General features: G+C 40.3%; 1 protein-coding gene across 5 annotated transcripts in view; it reads right to left on the reverse strand.

Annotated features, from left to right (window-relative positions):
- Positions 1–23,081, reverse strand: part of IP6K1 (inositol hexakisphosphate kinase 1) — an 82,355-nt gene that overhangs the window by 20,778 nt on the left and 38,496 nt on the right. For 2 of the 5 annotated variants that reach the window (XM_082413664.1, XM_082413663.1), the window contains exon 2: positions 1,099–1,449. The exons of 1 other annotated variant lie outside the window; for it this stretch is intronic. In XM_082413664.1, coding sequence (XP_082269790.1) covers positions 1,099–1,321 — 223 coding nt within the window. In that variant the 5' untranslated portion in view covers positions 1,322–1,449. Of the gene's footprint in view, positions 1–685; positions 852–1,098; positions 1,450–23,081 lie in introns of those variants that run through there. 2 more of the 5 variants (XM_082413666.1, XM_082413665.1) reach the window with 2 other exon arrangements.

Consider the following 23,081-nt stretch of genomic DNA (forward strand, 5'->3'; position numbering starts at 1 on the left):
TAAGAATCCGCTTGGCCAATGCGGGGGACACAGGTTCGAGCCCTGGTCCCGGAAGATCCCACATGCCACAGAGCAACTAAGCCTGTGCGCCACAACTACTGAGCCTGCGCTCTATAGCCCGTGAGCCACAACTACTGAAGCCCGCATGCCACAACTACTGAAGCCCATGCACCTAGAGCCCGTGCTCCGCAACAAGAAAAGCCACTGCAATGAGAAGCCCACGCACCGCAACGAAGAGTAGCCCCTGCTCGCCGCAACTAGAGAAAGCCCGCGCACAGCAACAAAGACCCAATGCAACCAAAAGTAAATAAATAAACTAAAAAAAAAAACAAAACCAAAAAACAGAACACAGGGAATTCCCTGGCAGTCCTGTGGTTAGAACTAGGTGCTTTTACTTCAGTGGCCCGGGTTCAATTCCCGGTCAGGGAACTAAGATCCCGCAAGCCATGTGGCACAGCCAAAACAAAACAAAAAACAGAACAAAAAACATAACTTACACATGAGAGGCAATCATAAAAATATATAATCATAGTGACAAAAATCAGATTTGAAAATCAAGTACCTTAAATTCTGGTATATATCCACGGGGTTCTAGTCTATAAAGTTAATTTACGTTTTAAAACAGATTATTTTTCCTTTAAAAGTTAGGACCCTCCAGGCCCCAGTCCTTCTGTAGATTTCTTACCATCAATTCATCCCCCAGCACATACATACACAAGCTCCACAGAGCCTCCTCGCCAGCTGTCTCATCGCCTTAGCCTGGAAAGCATCCAATTCTTCCTCCTCTGGGACCAGATAAGTGCTGCCCCTTCTCTCCTAGACCATTCCAGCAAACAGGGAAACCTCCTTGACAACAGCATGCTCTTCACCAATGGGACTTAATGCTGTGAATTCTTCTCAGGTTTACCTATCAATGAATTCAATTTTCAAGATCTAAAGACCTTGCTGATGCTTTCAGCTTCAAATTTTGCTTAACAAAGTGACTCTGCTGCTTTGAGACAACAGAGACCTACAATCACACCACATGGCCATCAGAACAAGGAAAACTGAGCTGAGGGCCTATAGCTGCTGCTGTCTCCAAACTGGCCAGTGACTGACCTTTGTACTCAGGGGTGAACTCCTTCATTTCGGGAGGGAGGGACTCGTAGAAGCGCTGCTCCCGGGAGATGAGGGGCTTGCACACAGTGTGGTCGTCGTAGCGCATCATGCTGCTGTGTCCGCCCACCTGGTGGATGAAGGGCTCCAGGAGGACTCCCCGGTCTCCGGCCCGACTTGCGTTCTTGCCATACTGCCCCACTTCCATGGTTTGACAAACACACATTGCGTTGGGGGCCAGTTGCACACTGAGAGCAGAGGATGCAGCACATGAGCCACGAAAGGAGAGCTAGGTAGAAGGTCCTGGCGAGCTGAAAACCAACGGTCAGAGTCTGTTCAGCTTATTCTTCTCTCCTAACAGAGGGAAGAGAGGAAAAGAGGGAATCAAAACACCAGGCAAGTTACAGTTTCCCTGGAGTTCACAGAATATCCACTCCTGAGGAACAACAGGGATTCTGTCTTGTTCCCTGCTACGTGTTCCCCAGTATGTACAACACTGCCTGATGCATGAGAGGTAGCTGAGTCAATTTCTGTTGAATGATGTAATTTTGGTCTCCTCCATCCGTCTTTTTATGCACAGAAGCCCATATTCTCTTCCTTTCCTAGTTCTCAGATCCCTTCTAAGTTCTCTAAAGGATTTGATTTTAGAGCTACAGTATGTTGTAGCCATCAGGAAGGCAACTATCCCTGTTTACTTCACATTCAGTTAAGAGCTCAAGAAAAAAACAGAAAGCAACACCACTTCATTCTGTTCGGATTTCTCACAATACTCAGTACTGGTAAGGGTCTCTCCCTGACTCAAAGGAAGGGTTTTTGCCTGAGAAATCAGGTCATTCTAGATTCCCAACTTTTCTGCTGAAGGTGCCAAGGACCAGACAGGAAAAGCCATTCCTTCCTGAGTTGTAGAAGCATAAAAAGGTTTTGTTTTGGGACTTCCCTGGTGGTCCAGTGGGTAAGACTCCATGCTCCCAATGCAGGGGGCCTGGGTTTGATCCCTGGTGGGGAAACTAGATCCCACATGCATGGCGCAACTAAGAGTTCACATGCCGGAACTAAGAAGACCACGTGCCGCAACTAAGATGTCTGCATGCCGCAACTAAGAGCCCTCATGCCACAACTAAAAGATCCTGCATGCCGCAACGAAAAAACATGCCGCAACGAAGATCCCACGTGCCACAACTAAGACCTGGTGCAGCCAAAATAAATAAATAAATATTTTTAAAAAATGTTTTGTTTTTCTGAAAGGAATTCAGGCTTCATATTTCTTCTACTTTAAATCTATGGCCATCAATTTATGACCATGTCTAGCACCACAGAGCTTCCCTTTCTGTTTGACTCTAGGGACAAAGAAAAGCTCTTTGTACTTAAATAACCTCCTTTTAATGTCAGTCTTCTCTCAAGAAAGTTAATATAGTGGGCAACTTAATACTGAATATATTTTAAAAATTAGGAATGTAGTAGGTGGGGGGGGTGGGGGAGGGAAGGATTGGGAGTTTGGGATTAGCAGAGGCAAACTATTATATATAGAACAGATAAACAAGGTCTTACTGTATAGCACAGGGCACTATATTCAATATCCTGTGATAAACCATAATGGAAAAGAATATGAAAAAGAACATATATATATATATATATATATATATATATATATATATATATATATATATGTGTGTGTGTATGTGTGTGTGTGTGTGTGTGTGTGTGTAACTGAGTCACTTGGCTGTACAGAAAAAATTAACACAACATTGTAAATAAACTATACTTCTATAAAATTTAAAAAAAAATTAAAAAGGAATGTAGTAGGCAAGACAACTTCTGAAAGATCAAGACTAAAAAAGAAAAAGAAAATATAGAGCAGAAATATGGTTTTATCTTCAAGAGTTCAAGAGATAATAAACTATTTTTTTTCTGAACCTCATAATTATGGGCAAAATGAGCTATACAAGAACACTGTTGCAAAACTGCAAAATTTTCTTAATCCAAAGCTGCCCAGGAAACTATGTTCTATTTCACCGCTATCAACAAAAATAAACTATTCTCCATTCCCACTCCCACAAACAGATCAGCACCACTTTAAAGCTATTCATTTTTTAGTCCTCCTTCAGGATAAGGCAACTCCCTGTCTCAGGGAGTTTTTTGAGACTCCATTCTCTTGAAACAAGAGTTTGATGTACACCTCTGCGACTCCTATGGCACCCTGTGCCAACTCTAAGGCAGCAATAAATCACTGTAATGTCATCTATTTTGTCATCTGTCACCACCACCAAACCATTCTCTCTTAACTCCATCTAGGATCCAAGGCAGTTCCTGGCACACAGTAGTGCTCAAAATAAGGTTTGTTAGAATGAATTAAAATAATTCCAGAAAGAGGACCACAGTGAGTAAAAGCACAACAATATGAAAATAAAATATGAAAGCACAGTGGCAGTGCTTAGGGCAGAAAGCAATTGCGGAAGGCTTATCTCAGGGTTCCTGGAGGTGCCCACTGTGGCAGTGGACTCTAGTTAGCAATGTCAGTCGGCTCCTGCCCTGGCTCCTCTTCACCCTGGGATTGCCTCTGACCACAGATGGGATACCAAGAAGGTGCCAGACTTTCTAGCCTGGGTCAGTGGGTATCTGGTTTAGGAAAGGGGTCAACAGTGCCAAGTGCCCCAGAAGAGCTGGACATTAGGGCCATTCCTTGGACTCTGAGAGATCCGTGGCATCCTCTGCAGCCCCCACAGGACTGAAAGGAAGAAGTTCAATTTCCAGTCAGATGTAGACTTGATATTTTGTTTCCCCTTGATGTCTACATAAAGTCATGGTACTGTTTTTGTGTTTGAAATATTTTCTTACAAGTAAACATGTAAAATATACCACATTTCTATAGCTCTGATTTGGCCTTTCTTTTTAAATAAACTGGGAACCTGAAAAAGTAGAAGTGCCCAGAACTCTCTCAACCTCTGTGAAGCCCTGGCCTACAAGGTGTGGAGCCTTGTATGTCACTTGAAGTAAGAAACTTCAAGTTTCCTCATGAAGACATGCCCACTGCCAACCCTGGGGGATATGCCGACGTAGGTGAAGGGCTTGGGCTTGACTCACCTACTGCCCAGCCTTGAAAGTTCTAGAAATAGCAAAAGCTCTGACTCTTTTTGATAAACAACCAGAGGTCATTCCTGAACTCTGGTGTCCACCAAGGCCCGCTGTAAAAACCGTGGACTGAGAGGGCTATGGATGATGGTGTCTGTCTCCACTATTCCTTTCCTAATAGAGTCCCAATCTTGTTCAGGCAGTCAAACCTCAAGGGAATGTGAAATTCCATTCTAGTTCAGGGAGAATCTTGAACAGTACCTCAGTTCTTACGAGCTTATTTAGGAAAAAGCATGTGACTCTCTTCTTCCCAATGAGATGAGGAGAAGTTGGCCAGGGATTCTCTGGGAAAAGATACCTTGCTCTTAACATGAGAGAGGGGTACCTCCTCTTCCTCAGGATATTATTCTGTCTGCACGTGATATATGAGACTACTGCAGCCACCTTGTGACTCTAAAAGATACTTGCCTAAGACAAGGCCAACATGCTGAGCATACAGAACAGGAAGAAAACATCAGGGCCCATGATGCTGTCACTAAAGTACTGGATATCCTGTTATGTAACAAAAATAAATTTCCCTTTATGCTTTAAGCCAGTTGCATTAGGATGTTCTGTCACTTGCAGTCAAAACCATCATAAATGAAAGGCCAGAAATAGTTGCATCAAAATCCCCAGATCTCCAGTTAATACACTTTGCACATAAAGAGGTCACTAACTGTTTTCTGATGACAAGGAAACTTCCAACAAATGAAGAACAAGCTCTTTCACTAATGACAAAGGGCATATTCTCCATAAGCCCCAAAATGAAAAATGCTGCTCTATAAAGTGTCCCTAAAGGCAGAGAATGTGAATTATGTCTGGTCCATAGCACTGGTACCAAGATACTAAAAAAGAACCTAACCAACAGAAAATTCATTCTCTCATACGTAGAAATGAACCTGTCCAAATATCCAAATAATTAGTTTAGAACTGATTCTACTATGCTTCAGGAGGCAGACCATAAAAGAAATTTATACTCTTGCCACTTCAGGACCTTACTGCTCATTATTTTTTTTTTTTTTACAAACGGATCTAAACACCATGTAGTCAATAAATCATATTTCCCAGAGTGTAATTAATTCTCAAATATTTTGCAGACTGTCCTCTGCAAATACACTGACCTGATTTCAAGTAGTTTATGCCATTCAAGATGTCAATAGCTTCTGCAGTCTTTTCTAGACTTAAGAAACTACTAGCATAAAGAAAAACTTGTGGGGACTTCCTTGGTGGTCCAGTGGTAAAGAATACGCCTTCCAGGGCTTCCCTGGTGGCGCAGTGGTTGAGAGTCTGCCTGCCGATGCAGGGGACACGGGTTTGAGCCCTGGTCTGGGAAGATCCCACATGCTGCGGAGCGACTGGGCCCGTGAGCCACAACTACTGAGCCTGCGCGTCTGGAGCCTGTGCTCCGCAACAAGAGAGGCCACGACAGTGAGAGGCCCGCACACCGCGATGAAGAGTGGCCCCCGCTTGCTGCAACTGGAGAAAGCCCCCGCACAGAAACGAAGACCCAACACAGCCAAAAATAAATAAATAAATAAATAAATAATTAAAAAAAAAAAAAAAAGAATACGCCTTCCAACGCAGGGGACATGGGTTCAACCCCTGGTTGGGGAACTAAGGTCCCACATGCCACGGGGGAACTAAGCCCACGCACCACAACTACTGAGTTCGCATGCCTCAACCAGAGAGACTGCATGCCGCAAACTACAGAGCCCAGGCGCTCTGAAACCCACGCGCCACCAACTAGAGAGAGAAAACCCACACACCACAACTAGAGAGAAGCCGATGCACCACAACTGGAGAGAAGCCCGCGTGCTGCAACGAAAAGATCCCACATGCTGCAATAAGACCTGATGCAGCCATAAAAATAAAGGGACTTCCTTGGTGGGGCAGTGGTTAAGAATCCGCCTGCCAATGCAGAGGACACGGGTTCAGGCCGTGCTCCAGGAAGATCCCACATGCCGCGGAGCCACTAAGCCTGTGCGCCACAACTCTGAGCCTGCGCTCTAGAGCCCACGAGCCACAACTACTGAGCCCGCGCACCTAGAGCCTGTGCTCCACTACAAAAGAAGCCACTGCAATGAAAAGCCCGCGCACCACAACAGAGTAGCCCCCGCTCGCCGCAACTAGAGAAAGTCCGCACGCAGCAACGAAGACCCAACGCAGCCAAAAATAAATAAAATTTAAAAAAATTTTTTGAAATAAAGAAAATATATAAAAATAAAAATATAAATATATAAAAAAAGAAAAACTTGTGAATTCTTTAAAAGCTACAAAGTATCAAAAATATCACATAACTGCAATCATGAGGGACTCTGGTTTCACTGCCATGGGTTAAACTAAAAACAAACCAAAAACAACTCCCTACTAGAATATGTTTTTGGTTTGGTTTGGTTTTGTAAACAAAACTCCAAAGGCTTTCCCTGGGGAAAACTTTATAAATGGTACTCTTTTTCCTTATGTGGCATCTTAGACCTGCGTCACTACAGAAATCATGGCCAAGTTTCACTTTTCTGTGTAGCTGTGTTCCCATGTAAACGTGTTTCCAAGTTACCTGTCTTGTCTACTTCCCAGGTAACATAAAGATTTTTCTCTGGAAAGGTGGAATCCCTACAGATACAGACCTCTATGCTGGCAAGCACTGGTTTCCTGGGTGTCAAGGAAAGGAACGAAGAATAGTGCTTGAAAATTACAAATTAGCCACTTTTTCCCCCCTAGTCTTTGGCCACGCTGCGTGGCATGCAGGATCTTAGTTTCCCAACCAGGGATCGAACCCATGCCCCATGCAGAGGAAGCGTGGTGTCTTAACCACTGGAAGTCCCAGGGAAGTCCCACAAAATAGCCACTTTAATTCCACTACTCAGACAGACCCAGGAACCACACAGTGTGGAGGAACTTGTGAGCCGCCATCCCAGTTTCTAAGACCAGCAGAAAGCTGGCATTTATTAAAAGCATCTCCAGGACGCAAAAAGGCTCCCACTTTCCCCAGTCATCCCGATGGCCCTTTGCTGTGACTGACAAACATGCAGAAGTGAAAAGCAATTGCAATTAGTATTTAATTCCTACAGCCTAATTCTTTGACATGAAAGTCTGAAGTGGCATTTGCCCAGATTCAGAGTTGAAGGGAAATGTACTATTCTTCTTCCTCTCTACACCTTTTTGTCCTTGGCAGAAATAGGGCATTTCTCATTTTGGGGGCATTAAGGAGTACTGAAAGGAAGTAATTACAAGGAGTTACATTCTTAGGGTTTTGAGAAGAATCCCTAGGAAACTGTCTTAATCCGTCTGGGCTGCTGTAATAGAATACCATAGACTAGGTGGCCTATAAACAACAGAAATTTGTTTCTCACTGTTCCAAAGGCTGGGAAGTTCAACACCAAGGCAATGGCAGGTTTGATGTTCGATGAGTAACTGTGTCCTCATGTGGTAGAAGGGATGAAAGGGCTCTCTGGGGCCTCTTTTATAAGGGCACTAATTCTATTCATGAGGGCTCCACCCTCATGACCTAATCAGCCCCAAAGGTCCCACCTCCAAACACCATCACATTGGAAATTAGGTTTCAACATATGAATTTGTGGGGGACACAAACATTCAGTCTAGAGCAGAAATTACAATCAGTGTTTTCAGCTCTGCTGCCAGAGTACCCGTTCACTCTCTTTCTGATGAGACTTCACCATTTCTGCCATGATTTGATAAAATATTTGGTGAGGAAATCTTGTTTTTGTGAAAAGGAAACTGTCCTTCTCTATGGAAATAGTTTGTAGCATTGTGTGTACCGGATTGAAAATTATTTTACTTTAAAATATTTAGAGAGGATTAACCAAGATGGCAGAGTAGAAGGACGTGCTCTCACTCCCTCTTGCGAGAGCACCAGAATCACAACTGGCTGCTGGACAATCATCGACAGGAAGACACTGGACTTCACCAAGGAGGATACCCCACGTCCAAGGACAGAGGAGAAGCCACGGTGAGACGGTAGGAGGGGCGCAATCAGAGTAAAATCAAATCCCATAACTGCTGGGTGGGTGACTCACAGACTGGCGAGCTCTTATACCACAGAAGTCTACCCACTGGAGTGAACGTTCTGAGCCCCACGTCAGGCTTCCCAACCTGGGGGTCCGGCAACGGGAAGAGGAATTCATAGAGAATCAGACTTTGAAGCCTAGTGGGAATTGATTGCAGGACTTCGACAGGACTGGGGGAAACAGAGACCCCACTCTTGGAGGGCACACACAAAATAGTGTGTGCATCGGGACCCAGGGGAAGGAGCAGTGACCCTGGGGGAGACTGAACCAGACATACCTGCTGGTGTTGGGTGGTCTCCTGCAGAGGCGGGGGCTGGCTCTGTTTCACCGTGGGGACAAGGACACTGGCGGCAGAGGTTCTGGGAGGTACTCCTTGGCGTGAGCCCTCCCAGAGTCTGTCATTAGCCCCACCAAAGAGCCCAGGTAGGCTCCAGTGTTGGGTTGCCTCAGGTAAAACAACCAATAGGGAGGGAACCCAGCCCCACCCATCAACAGTCAAGTGGATTAAAGTTTTACGGAGCTCTGACCGCCACAGCAACAGTCAGCTCTACCCACCTCCAGAGCCTCCCATCAAGCCTCTTAGATAGCCTCAACCACCAGAGGGCAGACAGCAGAAGCAAGAAAAACTACAGTCCTGCAGCCTGTGGAACAGAAACCACATTTACAGAAAGATAGACAAGATGAAAAGGCAGAGGGCTATATACCAGATGAAGGAACAAGAAAAAACCCCAGAAAAACAACTAAATGAAGTGGAGATAGGCAACCTTCCAGAAAAAGAATTCAGAATAATGATAGTGAAGATGATCCAGGACCTCGGAATAAGAATGGAGGCAAAGATCGAGAAGATGCAAGAAATGATTAACAAAGAAGAATTAAAGAACAAACAAACAGAGATGACCAATACAATAACTGAAATGAAAACTACACTAGTAGGAATCAATAGTAGAATAACTGAGGCAGAAGAACGGATAAGTGACCTGGAAGACAGAATGGTGGAATTCACTGCCATGGAACAGACTAAAGAAAAAAGAATGAAAAGAAATGAAGATAGCCTAAGAGACCTCTGGGACAACATTAAATGCAACAACATTTGCATTATAGGGGTCCCAGAAGGAGAAGAGAGAGAGAAAGGACCAGAGAAAATATTTGAAGAGATTATAGTCGAAAACTTCCCTAACATGGGAAAGGAAATAGCCACCCAAGTCCAGGAAGCGCAGAGAGTCCCATACAGGATAAATCCAAGGAGAAACACGCCGAGACACATAGCAATCAAAGTGGCAAAAATTAAAGACAAAGAAAAATTATTGAAAGCAGCAAGGGAAAAATGACAAATAACATACAAGGGAACTCCCATAAGGTTAACAGCTGATTTCTCAGCAGAAACTCTACAAGCCAGAAGGGACTGGCATGATATATACTTAAAGTGATGAAAGGGAAGAACCTACAACCAAGATTACTCTACCCGGCAAGGATCTCATTTAGATTTGATGGAGAAATCAAAAGCTTTACAGACAAGCAAAAGCTAAGAGAATTCAGCACCACCAAACCAGCTCTACAACAAATGCTAAAGGAACTTCTCTAAGTGGGAAACACAAGAGAAGAAAAGGACCTACAAAAACAAACCCAAAACAATTAAGAAAATGGTCACAGGAACATACATATCGATAATTCCCTTAAACGTGAATGGATTAAATGCTCCAGCCAAAAGACACAGGCTTGCTGAATGGATACAAAAACAAGATACATATATATGCTGTCTACAAGAGATACAATACATTGTATCAGACAATACATTGTCTACCTCAATACATAAGGCAACTGCTAACAGCTATAAAAGAGGAAATCGACAGTAACACAATAATAGTGGGGGACTTTAACACCTCACTTACACCAATGGACAGATCATCCAGACAGAAAATAAATAAGGAAACAGAAGCTTTAAATGACACAACAGACCAGATAGATTTAATTGATATTTATAGGACATTCCATCCAAAAACAGCAGATTACACGTTTTTCTCAAGTGCGCACAGAACATTCTCCAGGATAGATCACATCTTGGGTCACAAATCAAGCCTCAGTAAATTTAAGAAAATTGAAATCATATCAAGCATCTTTTCTGACCACAACGCTATGAGATTAGAAATGAATTACAGGGAAAAAAACGTAAAAAACACAAACACATGGAGGCTTAACAATACGTTACTAAATAACCAAGAGATCACAGGAGAAATCAAAGAGGAAATGAAAAGATACCTAGAGACAAATGACAATGAAAACACGACAACCCAAAACCTATGGGATGCAGCAAAAGCAGTTCTAAGAGGGAAGTTTATAGCTATACAAGCCTACCTAAAGAAACAAGAAAAATCTCAAGTAAACAATCTAACCTTACACCTAAAGAAACTAGAGAAAGAAGAACAAACAAAACCCAAAGTTAGCAGAAGGAAAGAAATCATAAAGATCAGAGCAGAAATAAATGAAATAGAAACAAAGAAAACAATAACAAAGACTCAATAAAACTAAAAGCTGGTTCTTTGAGAAGATAAACAAAATTGATAAGCCATTAGCCAGACTCATCAAGAAAAAGAGGGAGAGGACTCAAATCAATAAAATCAGAAATGAAAAAGGAGAAGTTACAACAGACACCACAGAAATACAAAGCATCCTAAGAGACTACTACAAGCAACTTTATGCCAATAAAATGGACAACCTGGAAGAAATGGACAAATTCTTAGAAAGGTATAACCTTCCAAGACTGAACCAGGAAGAAGCAGAAAATATGAACAGACCAATCACAAGTAATGAAATTGAAACTGTGATTAAAAATCTTCCAACAAACAAAAGTCCAGGACCAGATGGCTTCACAGGTGAATTCTATCAAACATTTAGAGAAGAGCTAACACCTATCCTTCTCAAACTCTTCCAAAAAATTGCAGAGGAAGGAACACTCCCAAACTCATTCTATGAGGCCACCATCACCTTGATACCAAAACCAGACAAAGACACTACAAGAAAAGAAAATTACAGACCAATATCACTGATGAATATACATGCAAAAATCCTCAACAAAATACTAGCAAACAGAATCCAACAACACATTAAAAGGATCATACACCACGATCAAGTGGGATTTATCCCAGGGATGCAAGGGTTCTTCAATATACGCAAATCAATCAATGGGATACACCATATTAACAAACTGAAGAAGAAAAACCATATGATCATCTCAATAGATGCGGAAAAAGCTTTTGACAAAATTCAACACCCATTTATGATAAAAACTCTCCAGAAAGTGGGCATAGAGGGAACCTACCTCAACATAATAAAGGTCATATATGACAGACCCACAGCAAACATCATTCTCAACGGTGCAAAACTGAAAGCATTTCCTCTAAGATCAGGAACGAGACAAGGATGTCCACTCTCGCCACTATTATTCAACATAGTTCTGGAAGTCCTAGCCATGGCAATCAGAGAAGAAAAAGAAATAAAAGGAATACAAATTGGAAAAGAAGAAGTAAAACTGTTACTGTTTGCAGATGACATGACACTATACATAGAGAATCCTAAAACTGCCACCAGAAAACTGCTAGAGCTAATTAATGAATATGGTAAAGTTGCAGGATACAAAATTAATGCACAGAAATCTCTTGCATTCCTATACACTAATGATGAAAAATCTGAAACAGAAATTATGGAAACATTCCCATTTACCATTGCAACAAAAAGAATAAAATACCTAGGAATAAACCTACCTAGCGAGACAAAAGACCTGTATGCAGAAAACTATAAGACACTGATGAAAGAAATTAAAGATGATACCAACAGATGGAGAGATATACCATGTTCTTGGATTGGAAGAATCAACACTGTGAAAATGACTATACTACCCAAAGCAATCTACAGATTCAATGCAATCCCTATCAAATTACCAATGGCATTTTTTACGGAGCTAGAACAAATCATCTTAAAATTTGTATGGAGACACAAAAGACCCCGAATAGCCAAAGCAGTCTTGAGGGAAAAAAACGGAGCTGGAGGAATCAGACTCCATGACTTCAGACTATACTACAAAGCTACAGTAATCAAGACAATATGGTACTGGCATAAAAACAGAAACATAGATCAATGGAACAAGATAGAAAGCCCAGAGATAAACCCACGCACCTATGGTCAACTAATCTATGACAAAGGAGGCAAGGATATACAATGGAGAAAAGACAGTCTCTTCAATAAGTGGTGCTGGGAAAACTGGACAGCTACATGTAAAAGAATGAAATTAGATACACCATACACAAAAATAAATTCAAAATGGATTAGAGACCTAAATGTAAGACTGGGCACTATAAAACTCTTAGAGGAAAACATAGGAAGAACACTCTTTGACATAAATCACAGCAAGATCTTTTTTGATCCACCTCCTAGAGTAATGGAAATACAAACAAAAATAAACAAATGGGACCTAATGAAACTTGAAAGCTTTTGCACAGCAAAGGAAACCATAAACAAGACGAAAAGACAACCCTCAGAATGGGAGAAAATATTTGCAAACGAATCTACGGACAAAGGATTAATCTCTAAAATATATAAACAGCTCATTCAGCTCAACATTAAACAAACAAACACCCCAATCCAAAAATGGGCAGAAGACCTAAATAGACATTTCTCCAAAGAAGACATACAGACAGCCACGAAGCACATGAAAAGATGCTCAACATCACTAATTATTAGAGAAATGCAAATCAAAACTACAATGAGTTATCACCTCACACCAGTTAGAATGGGCATCATCAGAAAATCTACAAACAACAAATGCTGGAGAGGGTGTGGAGAAAAGGGAACCCTCTTGCACTGTTGGTGGGAATGTAAATTGATATAGCCACTATGGAGAACAATATGGAGGTTCCTTAAAAAACTAAAAATAGAATTACCATATGACCCAGCAATCCCACTACTGGGCATATACCCAGAGAAAACCGTAATTCAAAAAGACACATGCACCCGAATGTTCATTGCAGCACTATTTACAATAGCCAGGTCATGGAAGCAACCTAAATGCCCATCAACAGACGAATGGATAAAGAAGTTGTGGTACATATATACAATGGAATATTACTCAGCCATAAAAAGGAACGAAATTGAGTCATTTGTTGAGACGTGGATGGATCTAGAGACCGTCATACAGAGTGAAGTAAGTCAGAAAGAGAAAAACAAATATCGTATATTAACGCATGTATGTGGAACCTAGAAAAATGGTACAGATGAGCTGGTTTGCAGGGCAGAAGTTGAGACACAGATGTAGAGAACAGACATATGGACACCAAGGGGGGAAAACTGCGGTGGGGTGGGGATGGTGGTGTGCTGAATTGGGCGATTGGGATTGACATGTATACACTGATGTGTATAAAATTGACGACTAATAAGAACCTGCAGTATAAACAAACAAACAAAACAACTAATACTAAACTTTCATTGGGTTATTTGTATGGAAATATGTTAATATAAATGTTTCAGACATTACATGAAATTTCTAAAAATCTTATATGTTCTTGTATAATGTTATAAGTCATAATCCTAGTTATTACTTTAAAATGTATATCTCAGAAATAACTAATTTTCTTGTCAACTGCATTATTATGAACTTTCATCAAATCTTTAACCGTGGTCATTTTTAAGTCTTTTGTCATTTACAGACAGTTCTGGGTGTACTCTGATGCTTTTGTAAATATGTTCCTATAAAAGGGTTTCATCTTCAGGAAATTCATGGAAAAGACTCTGACAAGTACAGGTTTCTGGTAACTGACTGTACTGCTGAACTGAATGAAAAGCATTTTCAGAACTCTAATGAAAAACTGATGAGCTCATAAAAGTGCTAACAAAAGATCAAGATAAAAAAAAAATTAATTACATGGGACTGAGTGAACTGATGAGGATGAGTATAATTGTTGTGACTTTCTGTTTGAATTTAAAAAAAAGAAAAAACCCCACAAGGACTCAGAGGCAAAGAATATACACATCAATTTTCACTGCAAAGTAAAGGAGCTGTTACAGTGGAGGATTACTGGACTGAATGTCAATATTATGACATAGTATGAGTGTGTTTCATGTATGGTAACATCCATGTACAATACTTGGTGTCAGTCTATTTATCTCTTGTAAAAATAAAATACAGTGTGTGTGAAAAAAAAAAACCAATGATAAAAAACCTTAAGACAATCAAGATGTTAAAAAGTACTAAGGAATTACAATTAGCTTTGGTGTGATAGTGTTATTGTATTATGAAAGAAAATGTTCAGTTTTCAGAAATTCCCATTAAATTGTATAATGATGAAATAATGTGCTTTCTGAGATTTGCCGTAAAATACCTCAGCAGAGAAAGTATGATGGATGGACGAAGCCAGTGTGGCACCATCACGATAAGTCTAGAATCTAGGTTTGGGGTACACAGAGCCTTATTATATTGTTCTTTCCTCTTTTATGTATGTTTTACATTTTGTATTTAAAATGTTGACTAAGGTAGGGCCAAGAATGGAGCCTCAAGGGATGTGTTTTAAGGCCTCCCTGTATTTTTCAGTCTCTTAATTAGTGCTGCCTGGGTATGGTTAATCAAAGAGCTAGGACTCCGCCTAATTGATCGTGATGTTTCTGTTTTATCACCTACTGAAAGCTGCAGAAACCATGTGTCCTTTGTTTTCTTCTCACTACATTTATAGTTAAAATATATTTTTTTGCTATCTAAAAAAAAAAGAAAAAATTCTACTTCTGTGAATATTATATATATTTTATGTGTATCTGTGTGTGTGTGTGTACGTAGCTTACTAAATGAGTTGAATTCAGTAATCAACAGAAAATGGCCGTGCAAAAAAAAAAAAAAATTAAAAAATAAGAAAATTCCCATTGTGGAAACATGATACATTTCAGTATTTAGTAGTAAAGCTCCTCTCTGATTAACACAACCTTGAATAATGGAAATTAATCAAGAATATTATTTAATATTATGCATTAGAGTAGACAAGACCACTGCATTCTGACTACCATGTCTATTCTCACTGGGTCGTTTGCACTGGGGTCTGAATCAGGTTCTAGGGGAGGCAGGAGAAGTACAGCACCAAGCTAGGCTTTGGAACATTTGGCAAAATCATGTGGTGATTAAAATTATATGACCCAGGACTTCCCTGGTGGCACAGTGGTTAAGAATCCACCTGCCAATGCAGGGGACATGGTTTCGAGCCCTGGTCCGGGAAGATCTCACATGCTGCGGAGCAACTAAGCCTGCGTGCTTAGAGCCCGTGTTGCACAACAAGAGAAGCCACCGCAATGAGAAGCCCGCACACCGCAACGAAGAGTAGCTCCCACTCACCGCAACTAGAGAAAGCCCACGCGCAGCAACGAAGACCCAATGCAGAAAGAAAGAAAAGAAAGAAAGAGAAAGAAAGGAAAGGAAGGAAGGAAAGAAAGGAAAGGAAAGAAAGGAAAGGAAAGGAAGGAAGGAAAGGAAGAAAGAAAGGGAAGGAAGGAAAGGAAGAAAGAAAGGGAAGAAAGAAAGGGAGGGAAGAAAGGGAGGGAAGAAAGGGAAGGGAAGAAAGGGAAGAAAGAAAGGAAGGAAGAAAGGAAGGAAGAAAGGAAGGAAGAAAGAAAGGAAGAAAGAAAGGAAGAAAGGAAGGAAGGAAGAAAGGAAGGAAGGAAGGAAGGAAGGAAGAAAGGAAGAAAGAAAGAAAGAAAGGAAAGAAAGAAAGGAAGGAAGGAAGGAAGAAAGGAAGGAAGGAAGAAAGGAAGGAAGGAAGGAAGGAAGAAAGGAAGGAAAGAAAGAAGGAAGAAAGGAAAGAAAGGAAAAAAGGAAGGAAGGAAGGAAGGACGGAAGGAAGGAAGGAAGAAAGAAAGAAAAAAGAAAGAAAGGCTGTGCCCAAATGAAAGGACCACTGGCTTAGCTTGTGGGGTTTTCAGTAATAGCTGCATTTTATTCAACACTGTCACCAGCCTCAGGAGCAGAGAAGAGGTCTAAATACTTGAGGAAAAGGAGCAGCAGACATTCTTCACAAATGTGGATGCTGGAGTAAGAGGGGCTTAAGTAGCAGCAATCCCCTCCATATATCCTGGTGACTGATGTTCAGAGAGGAAATAATGTAGTTTGTTTGAATCAGTTATTTTAGATTATTGGAAGTTTATATTAAAATGGTTAAAATTTTGTTAGCTTATGAACGGACTGCTCCCCCAGAGGTCATGGAGTTCCACTGCTCTGCCTATGAATTTGTATACCACCAGCTACAGAAGTCTGTATTTGTTTGTCCTTCATTTTCTTTAAAAAACTTTGGTTCCACATTTCACTGCATAAAATGGGAAGGAGGCTATTTTTAAGAAGAACTTGCTGAGATTCTGAAATTGAATTTTTTCCACTGGTGAACAGCAACAAATGAAAATAAATTTGCACTTTAAAGACATTAGTTAACAATAGTTAGGTTGACTTTCTGGTTATAGGAACTAACTCCTTGAACATATAATTGAACTCCAAAATGAATTATGTTCTAATTCAAGTAAAATAAAGTTTCTGATATTGCTGAAATTTATATATTAATTTGTTTTCCTTTTTCAAAGCAAAAGCTGTTGGTGAGGTAAAATGACTATCAGGTGTTATTATGGCTTATAAATTAATAAGTGGGATATTTAATTCTGTAAAAAAATTAAAATGGGTGAATTGTGGTATATTCATACAGTGGAATACTACAGAAAAATGAAAAAGAACCAACTACTGCCAAACAGAACACAGATAAATCTCATGGGTGTGATGTAGCAAGAAAGAATCTAGACACAAAAGAGGCCATATGGTGTGATTCTATTTATATGAAATTCAAAATGATGAAGACCACAACAGTGGTTTCTCTGGGAAAATGCTAATTGAGAAGGGGCACAAAGGGAGAGGTGACAAAGATGAGTACTACACATATCCACTGAGCTGTGTATAGCTTTACTATAAGTCAGGACTTAATAAAAAGGGGAAAAAAAATCAATAGTAGTCTCTTATACTAGCAAAACATAATTAGAAAATGAAAACTGTTTAAATATATCCCATTTACAACAGCAACCAAAACTATATAAAGTACATATGAATCTTTAAAAATTATGACAAATCAATAATAAAACTTTACTGAAGGACCTAAAAGAAGACATAAATACACCATATTCATGTGGGGGGGGCTCGATATTGAAATGCAATGCAATTTCAATAAAAATTCCAAGAGAGTTTTCTGACAAACTTGACAAGCTGACTTTATATTCATATGGAGGAGTAAAGACCAAGTAATGTAGCTAGACAGCAATGTCAAAGAGTAATGAAAGGGACTTCCCTGGTGGTCCAGTGGTAAAGAATCCGCCTTCCAATGCAGGGGACACAGGTTCAATCCCTGGTTGGGGAACTAAGATCCCACATGCCGCGGGGCAACTAAGCCCGTGCACCACAACTACTGATCTCACGCGCCTCAACGAGAGAGCCCACGTGCCACAACTAAAGAGTAAACCTGCACGCCACAACTAGAGAAAAGCCCGGAGCCACAACAAAGAGCCCACGAGCCCGCAACGAAAGATCCTGGTGTCGCAACTAAGACCCGAGGCAGCCAAAAAAATAAATTAAATAAATAAATATTTTTAAAAAAGAATGTAGAAACTTATTTTAAAAAAAAACTTAAAAAAAAAAGAGTAATGAAAGATGACTTGCCCTCCCCAATAGCAAAGCTTTTTATGAAATTATAGCAATTAAGGAAGAGTATATTTTGCAAAGAGAAGCAAAGAGATCTTAGGAACAGACATGGGAGTGTGTGCGTGTGCCTGAAGTAATATTTAATTAAAATAATACTAAATATTTAAATACCCATTATTCAATTGAAAAAGATGATCTATGTCATAAACAGGCTACATACAGATAAAATTCTATCCCTACCTCCAACAATACTCCAAAATAAATTCCCAACATATAAATGTGCAAAATAAAACTTGAAGGCAACAAGGACAAAATTTAAATGCCTTTTGACAATAGATTAGGTAAAATTCCATAAGACATAAAACACACAAACCACAATAGGAGACACTGATGAATAAGACGGCATTAAATATTTTTTTAATTTTAACAGCTTTTATTGAAGTATAATCTACAAACCATAAAATTCATTTAAGTGTACAATGCAATTATTTTTAGTAAATTTACAGAGTTGTACAATTCCCACAACCCAATTTTAAAATATTTCTATCACTCCAAAAGATCCCTCATACCCACTTGCAATCCCCCCTTCCTACCACCAGCCACAATAAAATTACTTTTTGTATAAGAGAATCATAAGTGAAGATAAAAGTCAGACAAAGAAATGATATTTGCAATATTTATAATTAGCAATATTAGTAAACAATATATGAAGAACTCCTATAAATAAAAGTGGGAAGAAAAAAGAAAACACTCAGATGGCTAATAAACATGTGATAAGATGCCCCCCTTCAAAAATACCAGAGGAATGCAAACTTAAACAGGAAACCATTTCAATTCTGTAAGATCGGCAAAAAATACAAAGTGTGAACACACCAAGCACTGGCAAACCAGGGAGAAATGGCTCCTCTCCTATTCTGATGATGGCAACACAAAACCAAAGATCTGTACCCTCCACAACCTAGCACGTACCCAAGATGGCAGGTTCAAGGATGTTCGCTGCAGCATTGTTACAACAGAAAAATGGGAGATGATTTAAATGTTCATCAATGGGCGAATGGATAAATGAACAGGTATATTCATAAATTGTATAGTACTGAATTAATAATCTACATGTGTTAACATGAATACATTTCAAAACAAATTGGAAAAGCATGTTTGGAAATATTTCTAGTATGCCATCATTGTAAAATTTTAATACATAAAACAGTATTATACATGAATTTACGGACACACATATGTATTAATGACAACAATGATATGGAATGAAAGAATGTGCATCAACTTTACAGGAGGAAAAGAAAGGAGGGGACTGGTATCTAGGAAGAAAAGGGAACTTCAGCTCTTTTAATAATTTTTAATTTCTTTTTTAAAAGTCTGAAACAAATATGGTAAAATGTTAACATTTTTTAATCTATGTGCCCAGTACACTAGTATTGTATTATTCCCTGAACTTATATTTCATTAAATAAAACAAAAAGCCTTCATAGTGCTAAAAGCCTGATGTCAATACACAGCACATGACAGGAGAAGAACATACTAGCAATGGTTCCCAAAGTGGAGTATGAATACCATCACAGTCCCCTGGAAATGGGAAAAAAATATTAGAACTCCTTGATCTGTTTTCTTCACTTGGGCTTCAAGCACCACACACCCCTCGTCTTCCTGTTACTCAATCTTCTTTGCTGGTTCTTTCTCTTCTTCCCAGCCTAACGCTGGAGGCCTCGGGGCTCAGTCCTTGGTCCTCTTTTGTCTAGCTACACTTTCAGTTCAGTCCTCTTTCTTGAACACCAAATTCATATATCCAACTGCCTATTTGATCTAGGAAGTCTAAATTTAACATTGCCAAGATAGAATTCATTTCCCCCCACCCCCAAAAAACCTCTCTAACCTGCAGTCTTACCCATCCCCAGCTCCATTTTCACAGCTGTTCTCACAAAAATCCTGACAGGCATTCTTGATTCCTCTTTTTCTCTCAAACCCCATGATATGAGTAGGGTATCATGTAATCCTACTGAGTCTATCTTCAGAACAAATCCAGATCCAACTACTTCTTACCATCTCTAATGCTACCACCTGGTGTGATCACCAGCTGGTATCCAGCTTCTATCATGGCCTTCCTGCAGTCTGCTCTCAACACAGCAGTCAGCGGCTCTGTTAAACTGACAGTCGGAGCACGTGACTTCTCTGTTCAAAATCCTGCAATGGCTCCCATCTCACCCAACACCTTGCCATGACCTATAAGATCTGCATTCCTCCTCACCCCCATTTTCTCTCATATCTGATTCCTATCCCTTTCCCCTTTGCTTATTACCTCACTCTGAGTCATACTGGCTAGACACACAGGAATATTCCTACTTTAGGGTCTTCGCACCAGCCATTCCTTCTGTCTGGACCATTCTTCCCCCAGATATCCAAGTGGCTAACTCCCTCACCTCCTTCAAAAGTCTTGGCTCAGGAATTCCCTGGTGGTGCAGTGGTTAAGAATCCACCTACCAATGCAGGGAACAGGGGTTCAAGCCCTTGTCCGGGAAGATCCCACGTGCTGTGGAGCAACTAAGTTCATGCACCACAACTACCGAGCCTGCGCTCTAGAGCCCGCAAGCCACAACTGCTGAGCCCACGCGCCACAACTACTGAAGCCTGTACGCCTAGAGCCCGTGCTCCACAACAAGAGAAGCCACCTCAATGAGAAGCCTGCACACTGCAGTGAAGAGTACCCCGCTCACCACTACAGAAAGCTCGTGCACAGCAATGAAGACCCAACACAGCCAAAAAAAAAAAAAAAGTCTGTGTCCAAATGTCTCTCTCAATTAGGTCTACCCTAACCTCCCTAAGTTTAAACTGCAAACCCGCCTGGATGTTCCATCCCCCTTAATCTGCTCTACTTTTTCTTTTTTTCCACGGCACTTATCCCCTTCTGACATGTTATATATTTTATTTATTGATAATGTCTGTGGTTTATTATTATTATGATGTCAGCTCCATGAAGGAGAGGCTCTTTGTTTTTTCACTATATATTATCCAAACTGCCTGGAGCAGTGTCTGGCATGTGGTAGCCACACAATAAAAACAGCTGAATAAATGAATGTATGTATATGATTATATAACCGATGTGTACAGTAGGGTAAGTATACAACATATGAAAAATGTTTATGACAGGACAAGGTCTTTCTCTTTTTTTTTTTTTTTTTACTATTAGGATTGTAAATCAAAAAAGTTTACAGACTTCTAACCTAGGGCTACCAAACCCAGAACAAAGAATTAATGTGCCTTTACAGAGAAGTATGTTGACCAAAGGATAGAATTCCAAACCAAAGAAATAAAAAGAACGCAAAATTCTGTGTTTTGACTCGAAAAAGAGTTGACATATGAAAGAAAAAGATGTTTAAATGTACCTGCATAAGAATGACAACAACAGAAACTAAACAAGATACGGAAAGAAAAAAGAATCATCCTATGAGGGAGGATGATTAGATCATTTTCATTAATGATACAAAAGAGAAACAAGGGGCAAAAAAATCAGGCAAACATACAGATAATCTCACTTATAAAGAATAAACCACACCAAAGAACTTGAACCAAATTTAGGAGATAAAAGTAGTTTTGTTTGTTTTAATTCAACAACACAGCAAAGCTAGAAAGTGGCAATGAATAAAAGCCCTGGCAAAGAAAGAGAAATTGCAATCAGATATGGTGGTGAATGAGGTCCAAACTATTTTAAGAACTAGGAAAGAACTGTCTTCACTGCAAGAGAAAGACAATACCTAGTCACCAAGTTTGTTAGTCGGGCAGGCACAGACACACACTCAAAATGCAGACCAGCAGACATGCACTCCAAGGAGCTTGGTTAGAAGTGGAAATTCTGGGACTTCCCTGGCGGTCCAGTGGAAGACTCCGCGCTTCCAATGCAGGGGACACGGGTCTGATCCCTGATCGGGGAACTAAGATCCCACATGCTGCGTGGTGCGGACAAAAAAAAGAAAAAAGAATTGTAAATTCTGTGGCCAACGTATTTTTATAGCCTGAGATTAACCACTTGGGTTTGATATACAATCTTTTTGTAAAGAGAAGCATCCTTAGTACCTTCACATTGAACAGGTATATCTGCAAATTTCCTCAAATTTTCATTAAAACTGGTTTAAAAATCCAGTATTTCTACTACCTCTTCTAAAATTAAATACACCCACTTAAGCACTAAAAGCATAATGACAAAGTATCACGCCCTTAAAAAAGCATATGAGGGCTTCCCTGGTGGCACAGTGGTTAAGAATCCTCCTGCCAATGCAGAGGACACGGGTTTGAGACCTGGTCTGGGAAGATCCCACATGCCGTGGAGCTGCTAAGCCCATGCGCCACAACTACTGAGCCTGCGCTCTAGAGCCCGCGATCCACAACTACTGAGCCCGTGTGCCACAACAGTTGTGGCTCGCGGGCTCCAGAGTGCAGCCTCAGTAGTTGTGGCGCACGGGGCTTAGCGGCTCTGCAACATGTGGGATCTTCCCAGACCAGGGCTCAAACCCATGTCCCCTGCATTGGCAGGAGGATTCTTAACCACTGCACTACCAGGGAAGTCCTACTTAGTCTTTTAAAAGTCTTTTAAAAGTAATTTAAACTTGATAAGACAGGAATGCTAAGTAAAATTCTGGCAATAATGTATCTTTCATTTGTTTTTTACTCTCTGATACAATCCAAGGGAAAAACAGCAAAATCACTCATAACTGAAAAGAACACAATGGACTGGTAAGTCACTCTAACAGAAAAGGACAACACATAAAGCTCTGGTTGCATAGCTCTGGACTTTATGAAAACTAATTTCTAACTATTTCAGAAATAATAAGCTGATATGGACTCTAACAGGAAAAGATACTGAAATACTCTCAAATTCAAGGACAAAAAAACCCAAAACTGTAGCTGAAAACTAACATGAAAGCATGTTTATTCTCTGAAGCATATAAAATCAAGGGAACCTAATGCTTTCTGAAATTCAAGTCAATTTGTGCTTTTACGTATGAGACTGTAGGTGCTGATATAGATTAGGTATATTTATGAGGGTAAAAGAGAACAATTCTTCCTTCCTTCACCCCTAAGGACTGTTTCAAGCAGATGCTCACAAACCTCTCCTTTAAGGAAGACAGAAATATAGGGAACGTTCTTGAGGT

This window comes from Balaenoptera physalus (genome assembly GCF_965194825.1).
Source record: "Balaenoptera physalus genome assembly, chromosome: 11".
NCBI lineage: Eukaryota > Metazoa > Chordata > Mammalia > Artiodactyla > Balaenopteridae > Balaenoptera > Balaenoptera physalus.